This window comes from Fringilla coelebs (assembly GCF_963513975.1).
Source record: "Fringilla coelebs genome assembly, chromosome: 13".
Classification (NCBI taxonomy): Eukaryota; Metazoa; Chordata; class Aves; order Passeriformes; family Fringillidae; genus Fringilla; species Fringilla coelebs.
This window is the reverse complement of record NC_140039.1, coordinates 13,771,864-13,790,090: the sequence shown is the minus strand read 5'-3', so window position 1 is coordinate 13,790,090 and position 18,227 is coordinate 13,771,864. Positions and strand designations below refer to the sequence as shown.

Sequence of the window (18,227 nt, the reverse complement as noted above, 5' to 3'; positions counted from 1 at the left end):
TTTAGAGACAAAGAACCTCTGAACACATGAGAAACCCCCTGCAGGAGGTTCCTTCCCCAGGGAATGCCAGCCTGGAGCCCTTCCCCTTTGGTCAGCGTCTCTCTCCTCACACCCACACTATGCATGACTAGTTACAGGCCAGGAGGAGAGCCAAAGCTTCTCTTCAGGGCACTTTTCCTCATCAGCCTTAGTTTTGTCATGGTATTGTACCAGCAGGATGCTCTGAGAGGCCCCAGTTCCAACACAGCCCTACCAAACCAGACAAGAGACTGAAAGCCTCAATGCCTTTTTGAGAATCATCTCACCACGCTGACATCCACAAGCAGTTTTGGTACAGAGGTAAACATCCTCAGTAAGTACTGAGAAAAGAAATCAGAAGAGAGAAATGCAAGCTCCAGATGCATCACTTGTCACAAACAAAGTCCTACCATGGGACCAGTGTGTCTTTCCTCAAGGCAGTAAAAGCAGACTTGCTTAGAACAGCTAAAACTACAACACTGCTGGTGAAAAAAAAAATCTAGTTTTCTCTCAGAATTAATATCTGAAATTTCTTCTACAAATTCTACTCACAAAAGCATTCCTGAAATGTGACACTTGGCTTTACACCTCATAAACAGCACCCAGGCCATCAGCTCACCAAAGCATGTCCCAGTGTGAGGACAGGCAGGGCCACAAGCACCTTGGACAGGGCTGATCCCCACAGGTCATCAGGAGCATGTTGGCACAAGATGACCAACACACACACTGTGACAATATGCTTTGAACTGAGACAAGTTTTGAGCACAAACCTGAGCTATTTTGATTCACATCTGCACATAAACCTGCATCCCATGCTTAAAACTTGAGAAAGCTTTCAACCAAGTTCCAAGAAGTCCAAGTCAGAACATAACTGAACATTTTTATGGGGGAAAAGCTGCTTCCTAAACACCTGTCCCTTTTGGAGCCACGTTTCAGCTACTTCCTCATGGAAGCCCTGGCAGAACTGGCAACAAATTCTCCAGCTCACAGTCAGTGCACCCAGACAACAGCAGGGCTACTGTGCAACACAGTAACAGCCATTATCTTGCTCAGGCTAAGTGGGAGAAGATAGTTCCTACAATACACACTTCTCATGCCCTCCACTTGAAGGAGAAATTACTAATTTGAATTTCAGCATGACTGATTTGAATTACATCACACAGACTGCAGTGTCCTCTGAAAGACTATCCACAGCAAAGACAAATTTGATTGCATTGCTTTGGTTAATGAGTTGGGCTGTGGAGAAAGTTCCTGGGACTAGAAATCCTATGGCAAGAGTCACCATAAAAAATGGCAAAGCCATGGGCTGCTTTCCCTCTAGAAATGTATTCTGTTAACATCTTTTGTTATTAATATTGGCCAGGGCTTCTCTTCCAGTCATTCAGATAGAATATGCACTACTGCTCAATATTCAGATTTGTAATTAAACTTTCAGAGCATTTCTATTGCCCACTCAAGCAGATTCTTCACCACTTCCCACCCCTGTCTTAAACATTAGCAAAACTCTCTGCACAGCCACCCAGCAAACTGAAACACAGAACTGACTAAAAATAATCAAGATACTATTTTTAACCCAAATCAATCTTGTTTCTAAATTTGTTTCTATGAACTCTACTGGGTTATCAATGGAGTGTAGCAGAACTGGGGAGATTTATGAAGCTTAAGCCACCAAATTTGTCACACCTAAAATTCCTGAAAATAAATCACAGCAGTACAGGAATAAAAAGAGCAAAGAAACAAGGTATGAACAAGCAGTATTTCAGAGCCAACAGACCATTAACACCAGAACAAATGCATACTGCAACAGGAGGCCCAGAAAATGCCTGGAAAGTTGCAATGTGGGCAGGCCTGGAGTAACACAGACTTCAAAGCAAGCTGGTCCACCCTGGGTAAATCATATCATGTGTATCTCAGAAAGGTTAGAGTTACAAAAAGGTTCTCTGTGACCCTCAAAAGAGAGCACATGGCCATACTCAGGCTGCCACAAGGTAACTGACATCTCAGTGCTCCATCCTGGAAAACCATCATCTCCTGATCATCCTTGGGAATAACACCACCACTGAGGGGCAGAGGGGAATAAAAAGCAACATAAAAAAGATAAAAATTGTAATGATTCTTGAACATACCTGCTGTGGAGGGCGGAGTGGGGGATGATGGAGATGTTAAAGGGGAACTGGCCCCAGAGCCTGCTGAATAAAACAACAGTCAAGTGACTACAGCTGTGACATGGCAGTTCAACACAGACAAGAGAGATTGCTGGAAGCAGGCCAGCTTTATTGACTGAAAATCCAATCCTGCTTCCACATCTTGGGAAATCCACCCATTCATAGCAACAGTGCCTCTACACTACAGAGTATGAGAGAAGCCCCAAAGGCATAGGAAATGCACTCAATATTTCTCAGTGGGAAACATTTCTGCTGCTTAGGCTGTTGGAGTACAGCATACAAATTCTGTTCACCTTGAGAGTTGTGCCAATGCATGGGTGGCACCCCATCTCTCCTGAGAGATGATTTTCAGTCAGTTGCTCTACTCCACAACAAGCTGCTTTCGGACACATTTTAGCCAAGCAAATCAACTCTCTGCTAATCTGTTTGATCCATAGTATCAACCACACCTTTTAACCAAATGAAAATTTGTCAAAGGCTCTGTTGTTTTAAAATTTGGCACTGAAGCAGCAGTTTAACACATAATTTTCTCATTCATCTTAACACCTTACTATGTAATACAGATCATCAGAAAGTCTCCCTAAAGACTGCATTATTTAATGGCCCAAGTAATGGATGTTGTTGCCATTCAACTCAAATATCAAACAGAATGAAGAGACTGATCATTTTTTTGAGGAATGGAGCACATTACTTCAAATTCAGCAGCTGAAAATATAACATCAGCAATATTTTTAAGACCTCCATTTACTTATTATTAAATACCCAAAACAGTGGCACCAGACTTTGGTAGTCCAATATGTCAAGTATCGGTAATCCCAAATCTTTTCAGACAGAAGATGACAGAATAATAACAGAAAACCTGACACAGCTGTGTAGAAGCAAATTCCCCTCTCTGCAGTTACCTGAGTTATTTGAGTTGCTGTATTTGGCTGAGTGTTCTTCCCCACTTTCATTGGCAGAGCGTTTGGACTTCTTTAAAAGGGAGCAGAGGAAATGGAAGATAGGAATGAATAATCACTTTCTATGAAAGGTAAGATTGAACTGGCACACAGATTTGTAACAGCCATCCCCTGTATCACACAATGCTTTTCAATGCTCAGCATCCCCCTCCCCACAGCCAGCACACCCTGATGTGGTTACAAGGCTGTTCTGTGCTCAAATATCTCTAGCCTGGCCCCAGGGAACTCCAGTGCCCTCTGACCACAAGGGAAAGGAAGGAAACTGACACACACAGCCCTTCCCAGAAGAGGAACACAGACAGTGCTGCAGGCTCCAACTCCTTCCCAGGACGTGGGACAGAGCAGAGCAGCTCATCTGGATCTGAGCTGCTAACCAAGACTGGTTTGTTCAGCAACCTCAAACAGGCTGCACCAATATGCAGGTCAGCTACCACTGTAACTTGAACTTTTTAGTAAATCTATTCCTTAGTTAAAGAAGTGAAAACAACCAGGAAGTAGTGCAGAAAAACACAGGAAGGAGTAGAGTCATGTACATATGGCTAAACCTGTGCACAGTAAACATTACAAAAAGAAACATCTTTTTCTGTGGGAGAAACCTGTTTAAAGATTGCTTACTTTTCGTGCCAAGATCTTCCTTTTCTTTTTTTCTTCCTCAGAGCCATGATGAGATTGAGCTCTTGTCAGCCTTCTGTGCTGGTGAATCTGCAAAATTAAGGAAAAAATAGAAAAAGACCAAAGTAAAATCTCAAATGTTTGAAAACAATGTTTGAGGTACAAGAAAACACATAGTAGTCACTTTGTATGTTTGGATTTCCTTTTTCATTTCTAGTTTTTCCTCTACTGTTTCTGGTAGAGGATGGAGACTTGTACTGAAGTTAAAATGATCCCCTAACTTGGGAGCCACTACCTGTGAAACTGCACCTCTTAAAACAGTGAAATGCCATTCAGTGAACAGCTGTTATACAGCTCCTGATATTGCATTTTTGGGAAGGCAAATCTGCTGGTGAAAGCCTTTATTACTCAAAATCACTTTTGAGTGAAACTCACTCTCTGGATGTAAAAGTGATAAGGGGAAATGAAATGTCTGTAGGAAATAAAGAAATGTAGACCGTTACCAATTTCTGTTCCTCTGTTAATCGCTTTTCTATGCATTCCTTGGAGATTTTCAATGCCTCCTTTAGCTTAGTAGGAATCTAATACAGAATGGGGAACAAAATCATAGCACAAAATGTGATAAAGGAAAGCACAACTTCACTGATCAAAACTCACCATTCATCTGATGACATTTCTCATCTAAAGCCCCAAGATGTGACACTGCTCCTTTAGTGAAGCAGAAAAGAGGACTCTAGGTGAATGTTTTTCTAGTCCAAATCCAGCTACAGATCAGCAGGGACAAGGAAACACCAAACCCTGGAAGGATACACTAAATGCAAGGATAGATAACTACTTTGAGACTCCAGTCACATCCCCAAATTTCTCTGAGGCTGACAACACAAGACACAGGGCACAAATCCTCCAGGAGAAGCCCCCAGGGGCAGCTCCCCAGTGGGACCAGAAATGCCCCAGTGCTGGAGCTGGCAGCAAAGTGCTGATGGTCTCAGGGAGCAGAGCTGGCTTCCACAGGTGCTGGCAATGGCTGTGACATGGCATTTCCTGTCACTGCAAGGCACCTGCAGGGCTCAGAGCCTCTGCTCAGACAGAGCATCACCACCAGCCACACAAGCGGGCTCCAGCTCAGCAGCTGCCCTGAACAGCCCTGGGTCACATCGTGCTCCCCTCCAAGGGGGGGCACAACCTTCTCAGGGACAGTGGTGCAAAGGAATCCAAACACTGATGGCAACAGCCAGAGGCAAATCAAGGCAGCCCTCCTCAAGCCCTTCTGTCAATTAATATGTAGCTACCCACATCCTGGCACTTCCACAAACGTCAGCAAATCGGTGTTCAACTCTACCTTAAACTGTGGTTTCTCAGAGTTTGTTAGCAGGACATCACTGAATAATCTGTGAGTTGATAAAATAAAAAAGAAAAGGAATATTATTCCCAAAAGACAGGCAAAACCAGAACAAGAATACTATTGGTACTGTTCATTTAAACCCCTCTTTTTCCCTTTGCTTCTCTGTCCTCAACCCTTGGCCACAGATTTCTATGTACTGCTTCTTATTTTCTAAGCCCTGCTGTAAGATTAGCAGCACTCAACCCTCAGAATGTAGCCACTACTTATGGCTGAGAAAACTGGTTTGTGTGAGATATTATGAAAGTGGATAGAACATGTACAGTTATCACAGGCAGAGAAAGGTTCCCCCCAAAAGAGAATACCTTTTCCTTAAAAGCATATGGGTTTTTAATTAAAAAAAAAAATTCCAGGGACTTTATTTTAAATTTCACCAAAATAAAATCATAGCTCTTGTTATAAAAAAAATTCTCTTAGCGCAACCCTTGTCTTAGAATTAACAAGGAACATGTGAAAGATCAAGTGAACTTAATATTTGAAACTCTCTGCACTCTTGCCTGTCCTTTACAAAAGGCAATTAAAGCAAATATTGTCATATTTTTGCTCTGCCCTCTATGGTATCAGCAGAAACACAGTAAATGATTAATCCTTTTCCATCCAAAACAAAGACACTAGAGGGCAATGGTAGTCTGAAAATAAAACTGGTTAGCCCATTTCAAGATACTTTGTCCTGGAGAACGTACTAGAAAACTGCAACAGAGAGACCTCAATCCTGGCTCCAAGATAAATATTTTTGAGTTGCTGTTCACTATGGAAAATTATCACAGGCTTATACCAGAGAAAATGAATTCACATCTAGAATCAAGTTAATTCAGGAGAATGAAAAATTCAGAAATAAAGCAAATTTTAAAATACTTCAAACATCCATGGAAGTTCATCTTTGTTTACAGAACTTTCTGACCCTTTCAGATTACATGTTCTTATGGTTATAATATATATATTTAAGTTCTATTAATCGCTTTAAATTACTTTAATTGCATTGCATATCTATGTAGAAGACTTCTGTAAAGAGTATTGGTATGTAGTATGAAGGGAATGTAGTATAACATCTTACATATCACATGCAGCTGGGCATAGATTCTGTATTCAACATCTTTAAACCCCTGTAAATTTCTGTATTCACAGAGTTTTCCTACAGTATTTCTACCCTGCTTGCATTGTTGTCTCTACCTCACACCTTAAAAAGCAGAGGAGGGGAGGAGCAGGAGGAATTGAAGGCTGCAGTGGCTCTTCCCAACCAAGAAATCTGAACCTCAGAGCAGGCTCTAAAGGCCCTGCAATCTGTGCTGTGAGAGCAGACCCAGATTTAGGTATGGACAATCTGCCATTGAGGAGGCCCCAGCTACAGCACAGCACATTAAGAAATAACAAAAGAACCTCCCACCAGAGCTGTGGTTCCATGCTCAGCATGCTGGTGACATGTCCCAGCATGGGGACAGCAATTTCCCTGGAATGCTGTGCCCTAACTGCAGGCAGGGTGGCACTGCAGACAGGTGTGGTCCCCACTCAGTGGCACACTGACAGTGTTCCCTTTCTGCATCCTGGCCTTGCCTCCATGCCTGCCTCACCCCTACACTGCATGCTTGAAGGCAGCCTGTAAGGAAATTCATTCTGCCTATGCTTCAGAGAATCCCTAAGCCAGCCCTGCAAGAAACCAGACACAACTTCCACTCTACATTTCAGACCCAGAGCAGCTCTAAATGTCACTGCTGAGCAAAGCAAGAGACATATTTCACCACTCCTAAGTGAACTGATAGCAGAATCTTCTGAAGTAGGTCTGAAGGCAACATGCAAAAAGACTCCTTATTCTAAGTCCTTTCAATCAACCTGTACATGATCTCAATCATGCTTGCATTACTTTAGTGGCTGGATTAACTCAAACCATGCTAAATAAAGTGCATATGTAACAGCTCCAACACACCGAGAGACAAAGAAATGTTAAACATACATATCAACAAGGCATGGGTTCTAGAAAGCCTATCAAGCTTCACCTGAGACACATCCCTCAGAACAAGAAACAAACCCTCCTTCCTAAAGAGGAACAAGAGCAGAACGTTTCTTCCTCCTAAAATAATTAAAAGCATTGCTATGAATATAAAACAAGTCAAACAGGACTTACGGCATCTGTAAGAGCCGTGAGACAGTTGGCATCCCATTCTTCAGAGCTTCACAAGTCAGAATGGACTCCAACACTGACACTACCAAAGAAAGAACAAGAATGAACACATTTTTGCACAGCAGGACAGCAAATGATTTAGAATGGACATTTTGTACTGCTTGTGATGCTCCCCTAAGTATTGCATCAAGCAAGCAGGGATGAAGCTCTGTGGCATGTGGTTTTTATTATAGCATTACTATTACACATAGAAGCTTTTCAAGAATGTTAAACATGAGGCAAGGGAATCCAGGCATCTAATTACTTGCTAAACACGCCTTTATCACTCAGCTAAAAAAGGTTTTACTCATGCACTACATATATTTGATGAAGAACACATTTTCTATTTGAGGAAATTGCTAATTCTTTCTGGTCACGGGGTGCAAAGATCTCAGGCTGCTATTTCACAGCCCTCCAGCTTAGGTAAAGTCTAAGAGTGTACCCAGGCAGCTGTGACTGAGATGCTCTGCACTGCATACTAACCAACAAACACTGATGGAGCAGGGGGGAAGGTCTCCACTGGAATGGTGTCTGGAGGTCTTCCATAGGTCATTTCATACAGTAAGTGTCCAAAGCAATGAACATCAACACCCTCTAAAGTCTGGGGGGGAACAAAAAAATAAAACCACAACTTGTTAGTTTTTCACAACTGGTTAACCTAGTGATCTTGCATGTGAAGACAGGAAAGAGGAACCATTAAGGCAGCTCCTAACCACAACCATTTCCCTGCATAACTGCAGCTCAGATGAAATCTCCATGCTACAAGCTACAGCAGCCTCTGTTGTCTTTCTGTACAATATGGTACAAATGGGAGAGCAGCGTAGTCATGTTCTGTAAAAATGTTTGAGTTAAACTCTTCACAAAGCACTTTAGAGATCTACACACCAACCAAGTGTGTAGAAGTCCCAACCAAGCACACTTTCCTAGCTAAGTCAAAGCAAAGAATGAGATTCAGAAAACAACCAGCTGTCACTTCACAGGGAAGTAGATAAAAAAATGGGAAAAAATACATACCAGACAAACCTAGGAGAGCCTCTTTTGCTCCTCCTTAGGTTTGTGCAAGTGTACACACATGCTGAGCTCCCAGACAGCACATTTCCAAGATTTCTGAATCATGTTTAAACAGAAGAGGCTCCTCTTACTATAAGAGGCTTTGATGGCACTAACACATTTGGACTAACCATGAACTTGTGATCATTTCTTTGACAACACAGTAGAACTTGTTTAGCAAGGTCAGCAAGCAGCTCTCTCGTGATGCTGCACAGAATTTATTACAATGAGAGCCTAAAGGCAGGGAATGATGTTGCTGCAACAGGGCAAATTTGTTTTCTTAATTTTGCAGTTAGATAAATATTTTGCTTTGCAAGCCTGCAGTCAAACAGACACCCCTCAAACAAATAAAAATAACCTTTGAATAGCTAGAATCTGCAAGCATCTGATCAATTTTCAGTCTCCACCAAAGACAAGGCTGATTACTGCTCCCAGCTAAGCACAAGTAAATAGCTGTGCTCACTGTACAGACATAGAATCATGTAGTAGACAATATGCAAATTCCTATGAAATACAGACCAGAGTGGAAAGAGATCTTAAAACAATTGCACTTTACCTCTATTTGTGTTGGCACTGTTGTCATAAAAACACTCACCTGCACTCCCCCTCTACCTGCTTATCTTTGGCCTCAGCCTCACTCCAGTGTGCTGCAGCAGAAGTGCTGTGCAGCCAGACAGTGATTTGGAGGAAGCAGAAAAGCATTAAGATGGAGCAAAGCTCAAATTTTAAAAAAGGGGCTTGAGAGAGGATTTTTCATTCTAGTCAGTTCTCCACAAAGGCTGAGAATAAAGATTTGCATAAGAGTCAGATGAATTCCTTGTCTGAGCCTTACATTAATTTTCCGAAACTGGGAAAAGTATGATCGATAAAATGATGGGAGTCCCAACAAGGAATTTTCTAGATCCAGTAACTTGCAGGTGTCCCCATCCAGCATCACATTGGCAGAGTGAAGGTGGCCATAAGGAAATCCTTTCTCATGGAGGAATTTTAATACCTGAAAAAAATTGAATAGAGAAGCACTATCACAAGATGCTCTGATGATCTCAAGACTGTAAAATCATCAACTTAAATGCTCCAATACTAAAGCAGACACATAATAAATGAGGCCCCCATTTGGAATGCTCACTCAACTTGATCTTCTATCTACATCCTCTTTGGCTGACTATTCACTCCCATTTCACTGGTAGCACTTTTCATAAAACAAATATTTGATGCTGATCCTCAAAGCAGGCTTATGGACACCTCCCAAAGAGATCTGGAAACTAAAATTTAAAATTCTACTGAATACGACAGTTTGAGTAAAAAAAAAATTTAAAATGCACTAACAACCACACACTAAAATTCTGCAGGCTATCAGTTACTTCTTTCCCTTTTTACACAAGGAACAGATTGTATTATCACCTCTCTCCCATTTAAGCTCCATGCATATCAACTGCATTTTTGGGGGGGGAGGTCATAAATGGTCTCACACAAATATATCTAAATTCAACTCAGCAGCAGATCTCAATTTACATTTAACTTTGAAGTCTGCTGCTGATATAAAGCTTGTGTATTCAAAAGTTTGTCCACTTTCTGTAGTTAGACCAGTTGGCCTCCAAAATAATAAATCAAAAATGCTATTAAATAAAGAAAAAAAAAAATTACCTCTAATATTTGCCTTCCATATGTTTTTATTTGCTGAAGTTCAAGACCTTGAATCTTTTTAGGATTGCAATACTTCTTGAGGAATGGGTCTTTTGGCTTTGCCTTTAAAAGAAACACACAAATCAAGTATCATGCCCAGAAAAGTCATTATCTGTCTTAGCTTACTTAGCAATTGATAGCAAACACTTTATAAAAAACATGTATGGTCATTCCAGCACAAGTTGTGCCATTTGACTCGGGGGTAGGGGGAAGATGTTACCTTATAAATAAGGTCCTTTAGTGTCCCTTTTTCACTGAATGGTCTAATAACCAGCGCTGAAGATTCGTTGGCAGTGGCAAAAGTGATTTTGTAAATATAGGGATGCTACCAAAAGAAGAAACTGAAGGTAAATTTTAGATGATGGATTTTTTAAAATCATTTGTGTTCAATTCACAACTAAGAAAAGATCAGTCTGAATTGTATATTTAAAGTACTAAATTGGATTCTGTTAGTGGCATGGAATAACTGAAGATATTCAGTCTTAACCTGGAGTAAATGCAAAGAAAACTTACCAAAAACATTATTCAGTCTTTCACATGCTTAACATCCTTAAAGACAGACTCTAGAGACTCCTTTTGTAGTCAAATGCCAGTTTTTCAGGCAGAGATGTCTACTGGATTTATAATATAGCATTTCACAGGAGCTTAAATTGTACACCCTCCACTGCAGCTCTACTAAGATGCTCCTGTCTTGAGTCCAAAGAACCAAAAAATAATGCTACTTGTTCCACTGCCTCATGCACTGCTGCCTGAGAATATCCCAGCTCACAGGTTAGCAATTACACCTAAACAGCCTGAAGGTGTTGAGGAGATTAAATAAAAGCTCATGATCTCACAGTACTTCACAAGAAGAAAAAAATCAAATCAACCACAACACTGAATCTCCTGCAATAATCCTGCAGGATTATTACTTGTGCTGAGAACATGTTACCTCATAGTATATGGGAAATGTAATTAAAAGGTTTGCAAACCTTTAATGAAAGCAACTCTTAAAGTTACAAACTATGCCAACTAGGCTACATGTGCTTTTCCAAGATCAGTTCTCAGCACACACTTTTGTGCTAACACAATTTAAAAATCTTCACTACTCACAGAACAGGAAGAAAGAAGTTTCACAGCATACTGTAAGTCTCTGTCAGACAAGTATTTATCAGGGCCAAGATCAGCCTGGAAGGAAACAGGAAAAGAATGGCATCATAATACATGTTGCATTCCATACAGAAAATGTGATCAATGTTCTACCCTGGCAAATTAGGACACATATTTGAAGGCATATTTTGAAGAGCAAGCAAGAAAATTACACATATGAAATGAAACCTGAGGAGGCTGAGTAAGGCCCTACAAACATCCTGACCATAAATAAGTATTACTGCCTCTTTCCTCCCACAGACCTGACATGCATTACTACCACTGAATGAACTTTGCCAGCCCTAAACTGGGGGACTGTGTACATTAGGAACTGATAAGGCACCTTCTTCCTCTGCAGCCAGAAAAACTCCCCTCCTCCCACTAAAGCCTCCAGGCTTTAGTGACCTCCACTCTCCAGTGAAGTGTCACAAACAGCTGTGCTCATACAACCAAAAGGGCAACACATTTCAGCACAGGAGCAAAAGCAACTCTCATTAAGGGAGCAATTCATGCCCTCCTCACCTATTAGTCTGTCAGTACAACTAAAGATCCAAGTAGGAAAACCCATGACTTTAAAAAGGCCCATCTCATTATTTTTAGTGAGCACATTTATATTATGGTCAACAGCCACATCATTACAAGTAAAGAATCCTGAGGTGCAGGTTTGGGAACAAATGACCAGGCTCATAAACTTCCAAACTGGATTTGCCACCAGAGGAAAGAAATACAAGAAATTCCACACCACACATCTACCTAAGAGCTTCCAAAACCCTCTCAAAGCCTGAGCTCTTCAATCTCTCTCCCCATCACTCACACATGGTAGTCAAAATCAAACTTTGAGTGAAATTGAGAAAGACTTAAGTATGAAATTAAAGCATAGATACCCAGCTTAACACTAGCCGTTCCTTTGGTTGATTCTTAATTTTCATTAAGAAATATTTCTTACGTATTCGCCAACCTACAAAGCAAGTAAAGAAAAAAGTCAGCAGGGGCTTTAATTAAACCCTGCTAAATCACACAGCTTACAGGCAGGACAAGGTCTGCAAGCAAAGGCAGTATTGGAATCTTAGGACAATTCTCATAGTTGGGGAAAACAATCAGAGAAGTTTTCATGCACACATGCCCTTCTTACCTATATCTTTTAATGGTTCAACCACTTCCCACTTTGGCTCTGATCGGAAGAACATTGAAACATGCTGTAAGGCAATTTCTGGAAAGAAAAAAAGGAGACAAAGAGGGAGAAAAAGAAGAAAAAAATCTAAATGTTTTTAAGACACTGTATAATGTAATTATCCACATATGAGGTAAGGTCCAATGCCAGAAGGAAGCCTTCAGGAATTCAGACTAAAAGTCAGCAAAATCAATTTGAAAGGAAATCAGATAAAAACACAGTTAGAGGGCATTTGCATTTTGAACCTGGTAACTCAAATCCAGAGAGAAAACAGAGAAAGCACCGCTTGGAAAACTCAGCTTCCCAATCTCCATTCTATCTGTACTGGATCTACATTTCCAAGTCTAAATCACAGCTCAGATTTCCCACACTAGGTGTACACAACACTGGAACATCAAATGTTTCTGCTGCATCTTTTAAACTGCTTTTATCTCTCTGACATCCATCTATGTTGCTATTACTAAGTGTAGTTTATGTAAACTAATTAGTTCTGTTTCACTATAGGTTATTGTGCCCTTGTTTTGTGCAGGCAGAGGTATTTGGCCAGCTATCATGAGTCTTCATACATTTTGGGGGCCAAGGGGGAGGACACCCATCTGGTTAGCGAATTCTCCCACAGCTGGGAACACAACTGGTTTATTCATGAAGTGACTTGAGGGGAAATCTCAATGAGAAGTGTGGGGGAGAAGGGGAATCATGCCAAGGGAATCATGGCATAGAAACACAGCAAAAAGGTAAGGATGTGATGATCTCTCTGCATTGTATCGTCTTTCTTTAGAAATATGCTAGAAAAAAAATGTGGAATAAATATCTCTCTGCTTCAGTGTTTAGGAATTGACAAACTGATGGTGTCTCTTAAGACCATAGGCAATGATGTGTGTCACCAGCTTCCCAGCAATTTGCAGGAAAAACATTCTTGATGAAAGTGCTCAAAATTAACACAGAAATCACAACACCTCCTTGAGAAATTAAACTGCTAGCTCAGCATTAGCCAGTCAAACTGCATCCTTAAAGAGCCACTAATAATTTACAACTCTTGCACAGCTTATCATATTGGGAAATGTTCTTTGCATTTTGAAGCTGAAGATACAAGAATGTTACATAAAGAGAGAGAAAATAGACAAGTGAAAAGGAAGCAGTGAGTTCCTGCTTCAGCAGGCTCTGCTTCTAAGAAAACAAGCTTTGCATTTTGCAAAGAGTTGGTTTGCCTATGAACTAAATTTGTGGAGTGGGTTTCATCACTAAGAGGAAGTTTTTTCAGTCTGTAAGACAAATATCTATTGATATCCAATGGCTGAAGCTGAAGACAAATTCAAAGAAGAAACAGTTAGTAATGAAGGAACTGAAGAAACTGACCACTGGGAAATCATTTTAAGAAATGCAGTGACTTTCCAGTATCTGTGGGAAGAGGGTATCTGGCTCAGTCTAGCCTTGAAAAAGTACTCAACCTAGCTCAAACAATTAGTTCTAAATGAGCTCACACCCCAAAGCAAGGGCAGGAGCTGGACAAGATAACCACAATTCTTGAAAGATTCAGTGTTCAGAAAACGGGCTGTTTTAACAGAACACTAATTTAACAAACTGATCTCCAACTCACTATCTGACAGAAGAATTCTTTCCCAAAAGCAACTCTTTTCATTTATTATGAATTATGAAAAGTAGATGTCACTCTCACCAACCACCCTCTAAATTCTGCTTATACTGATCTTGACCCTCCTCACTCCTCTGTGAAATAACTCAAATATTTATATTTGACAATCCCAGCAGGATCCATGCACAGAGCTGGATAGGCATCATCATAAATAATCACAAGCACAGTAGGATAATTTTGAAGATTGTTCCCCCCATGCTTCAGTGTCAATCCTGGTCAGCATTCACAGCAGATACACAGCACACACTGAAGTCAAAGTGAAGCACAGTTTTTTATTTTCTACTTACCAGTGTAATTTACAGAATAGCTGTTTGGGTCCAAGAATTTCTTTACCAGCTCACAGTTGGACAGTATGTGATGGGTAGTAATTACATCCAGGTAGGCCTGGAGTCCCTTCTGTCTTTCAGCAATGAATTCACGCTCCATATTTCCAATCAACTTTTTTGGAGGAAGAGGTAGACTTAGAGTTGAGATCTTAAAAAGAAAGGAAAAATTACTAACCTTGCTCTCAAAATGCCTCTAGGATATACAACTAGCAATCCAGAAAGCAAAAGTTTCTCAGCAGTAAGCTAACTACTGGATAACTCTATTTGTACTGTGTATGCACAAGCTTTTCTCTTTTTCCTAAGCACTGTTATCAGAGTCAGATGACAGCTCACATCCCACTGTGAAGAGATTAGTAAGTGGAACAACACCGAAAATACAAGGAGACAAATTTTTGCTAGTGAGTCATACATTTAAGATCACTACCCAAAACTTTCAGATAATAAATAGCTACAATTTTCAGCCAGGTTCTTTCCGTGATGTACTTCTGCCACAGCACAAAAACAATTCACACCTGACCATTTTTTCTGGGTAAGATTTAAGCTTTCCTATTTCATCAAGCACAGATTAGTAACTTTCATCTGCCTCTATGTATTTGTAGATAATGTTAAGCCTGTTAGTATTTTAAATATCTAATTTCAAATATGGTGCAGATTTCCATTTTATTTTCTGAATTTGCTCCTGTACATTTTTTAAACATCTATACATCCTTCAACCCAGAAATAGCTGCAATCTACCAAGGGAATGTACACTAATTGTATTATACTGACACAAGAGATCCAAAACTTGAGGGAAAAAAAAAAAATCAGAGAAATCCTTCAAAATAGGACAATGAAAAAAATTCAAAGCCTTGTGTAAATCAGATCAAAGAGATCAACTTTAGTGTTTAGATTCAATTCATGTGAATTGCCAGAATACGTTTTTGTGTTGTTAACACATCGTTGTCCTGCAGATCAAAGCACCTGCCTTGGGTAAGCTGAATCTCCGTGGGAGTTATCTTTAAGAATTTTGTGTTGCAGGAATCAATTCCACCAGATGCAATAACCTCATTTCTAAAGCAAACAGTTCACCAGGGAGAAGACTGGGACTTCTGGTGTTTGAACAACTTTCATTTTAACGAGTGGAAAAAGTAACAGATCAGTTCAACAAAGTGGGGCAGAAGGAGCATTCCCCTTCCTTTCTGTCTCCTTCATTTGAAAACAGGAGTTGTCCTCTGCTAACTTTAGCACTTCTCCTACTTCTCGTTTCCTGACTTTGGAAAAGAACTATAACTATGTCTGAATTACAGAAACTATTATTAAAAACCAGGAAAAAAATCAAAAGCAACCATTTATCACCTACAGCCAGTAATTCACCAAATTAGTTTTAGCACCAGAGGCAAACAGCACTCTTTTTTGGCAGACCACTCATTTCAATTAAAAACTAAGTTTCTAAACAAGAACTGGGTCCTTTTCTAGAATTATTCACTTAAAAAGCATGTCAAATCATCACCTTTACCTAGACCTGACAACTAGCTACCATCAGAGAGGAACTGACTGTAATTCACAAGTTTTCCAACCACTATAATTTGTTTTTAAACTTTATAAATCAGACTTCTACTGTTTTTCAACAGAAAGTAACATTCAGGCTTAGGTTTTTGCAGCTATCTGCCAAAACACACAGCACAGCACAGCAAGAGCACTCCAGCACAGAAGAGCACCTCACTGAGGGCCTGACCCTGCAAAGACCTCACATGCTTTCAGACACCACATCTCAGTGGCCCCAGCTCACCACTGGAGCCAGGATGGGAAGAACCTGGGAATTAACATTCTTATCTTCAAACCACAGCCTGCTCAGGAATGTCTGTTCAAAAGCTGCAATAAAATGCTTCACAAAAGCCAGATATCTTGCTGTGAATTCCAGTACTTCCAGTACCAGCACTCCACTTGACAAAACAGAAGAATGATCTCCACTGATCTCTGTCAAATAAGTCAAGAGGAAGAAATGCAGAACCAACTGGAAGAAACTTTTCAATCTGGTACAACTGAGAGTTCAGGGAACCTGTCTTGAAATTTTCTGACACAAATCAGGGTTACATATATATACTTCATTTTTTTCCAAGGTGTTGTCTAGGCATTGCCTAGCCTAGACAATTTTAAAATTATCAACTCTTACTATCGGTAGTACTAGATTAAGAACAGAACATTTGCATTCCAACTCAACTGCAGCTGTGCTCAAACACATCCACACAAACACACACAGAGGTCAAGTATGCCACAAGAACTTGGAGAACTTGGGCTTTACGCTCAAAAGAAGCTCCAGCACTTCTTCAGTTTTGAAGGAAAAAAGATTAGGGTTTGGTATCTTCTTATTTGTTTGGAGTTTTGTTTGTTTACTCTAATTTCAATATACACAAGATGAGAGCTTAAAGAGTTTTAAAACATGTCACGGGACCTGAATATTGTGATGGAATATTGTTGCTTAGAGTTTTGGATGGAAACATCTGAGAAGTGTTGTGTTGTCTTAATGGATGAGCAAAGTTCAGCTCCATCATCACAAAGAATAATTTATAAAAAACTCTGAAACAGTGGGAGAAAAGAGCCACTGGAGGAGACCAACTGCTAAAGCACAAGGCCTGCTAACTTAGCCCCCCTCTCATATACTCACATTGAAGTTAGAGGTACATTTTGATAATTCTTTTTAAAGTTTTCCAGTCACCCAAGCAGTTGACATTTTTATCCTGGATCTTAGTTTCTCTTGTTTCAAATCTCCCCTTTGTCCCACTCTGCAAAGTTGCTGTCAGACAATTTCCTGGACCCTCCACTTTTATCATTCACCTCTATTTCAGATAAAAAGGCTTTTCCTTTCTAAACTCCATCATACATAACCTATTTACCTTCACGTAATAGACTTTCCACACAGGCCTAACTTTGCAGTACCTGTCATTTCTGGATTTTAGGTCTTAAAGGTCCATTGCCTTCTCTACTAAAGCTGCCTCATTTGAAAGGTAAATGAGAGGGCAACAAAGGGCAACAAAGCCTTTTCATGCCTTAACACATTCTGTTCCCCCATGGTTAAGAGCAGCTTGTTAAAGGTGGCTGCAAAGTGAACTCTTCCTTCTTTTTAAAACTTTCTCATTTTTTTTTTCTCTGTGATCTCTATCAAAACTATGGTTAGACCACAATGACCCCCAAGGTACTCTGATGACTAGTACCAACTCAACTCCTTGTGTTCCCATGGGTGTTTGTCTAATTTTAGATCTTGGATGTCTCTGGTGCAGGAGACACCTCTGTATTGCATTTATTCAGCACATCACAGAGAAGGTTTCTAGGTCATGTTCCTACGTGCTACTGCACATTTAACAGAATAATTCCACACAGGCAATAACAGCAATAATTCCACAAGGCAAGCAGGCTGCATCTGTTGAATTTATGACTGCTTTGCCCCCATCCACCTGCAGCAGAGGAAGCAGTTCCAGTGGGCTCTCAGAGCACACAAATCAACACCCTTACAGGGTTTGCTCACCGAGGTTCCTCAAGCAGATAGTTGATTTGATTTGGGGAGGAGGGAGGAAATGGAAGCAGTATTAAACTCTTGAATTTATGAAATACTTAACAAGGGAAAAATTTTAAAGTCACAAAAATCTATCCTCAAATTGTGTCGCTCACTTTTTATCCTGTTTGCCCAGTATGGAAATCTCAAGTAATGAGTTTGTCTCCTGTAGATGTTAATCACTGCTGCTTCCCCCCTGCTCCCAAACACACTCACACTTCTGCTTTTTCCCACACAAACTAAAAAGAAATAATTGTCCTAAAAGGCAGAAGAAAACACACAGTAAGTCCAGTGTCTGACCAAGGAACACTCCTCAGTGACACAGAAAACCATCACATGAGAAGCAGCATCTGGTAGTGCTTTTAGAGGAATATAAATAAT

General features: G+C 40.3%; 1 protein-coding gene across 2 annotated transcripts in view; it reads right to left on the bottom strand.

The window, feature by feature from the left end:
* Positions 1-18,227, bottom strand: part of PXK (PX domain containing serine/threonine kinase like) — a 33,747-nt gene that overhangs the window by 5,976 nt on the left and 9,544 nt on the right. The window contains exons 4-17 of one of the 2 annotated variants that reach the window (XM_084214150.1): positions 14,279-14,465; positions 12,302-12,379; positions 12,054-12,127; positions 11,134-11,208; positions 10,262-10,366; positions 10,003-10,104; positions 9,191-9,352; positions 7,792-7,909; positions 7,273-7,351; positions 5,094-5,142; positions 4,258-4,335; positions 3,758-3,844; positions 3,086-3,155; positions 2,145-2,207 (exon numbers count right to left, since the gene is read on the bottom strand). In XM_084214150.1, the coding sequence (XP_084070276.1) occupies positions 2,145-2,207; positions 3,086-3,155; positions 3,758-3,844; positions 4,258-4,335; positions 5,094-5,142; positions 7,273-7,351; positions 7,792-7,909; positions 9,191-9,352; positions 10,003-10,104; positions 10,262-10,366; positions 11,134-11,208; positions 12,054-12,127; positions 12,302-12,379; positions 14,279-14,465 (1,327 nt within the window). The remainder of the gene's footprint in view (positions 1-2,144; positions 2,208-3,085; positions 3,156-3,757; positions 3,845-4,257; positions 4,336-5,093; positions 5,143-7,272; positions 7,352-7,791; positions 7,910-9,190; positions 9,353-10,002; positions 10,105-10,261; positions 10,367-11,133; positions 11,209-12,053; positions 12,128-12,301; positions 12,380-14,278; positions 14,466-18,227) is intronic. The other variant, XM_084214151.1, reaches the window with a different exon arrangement.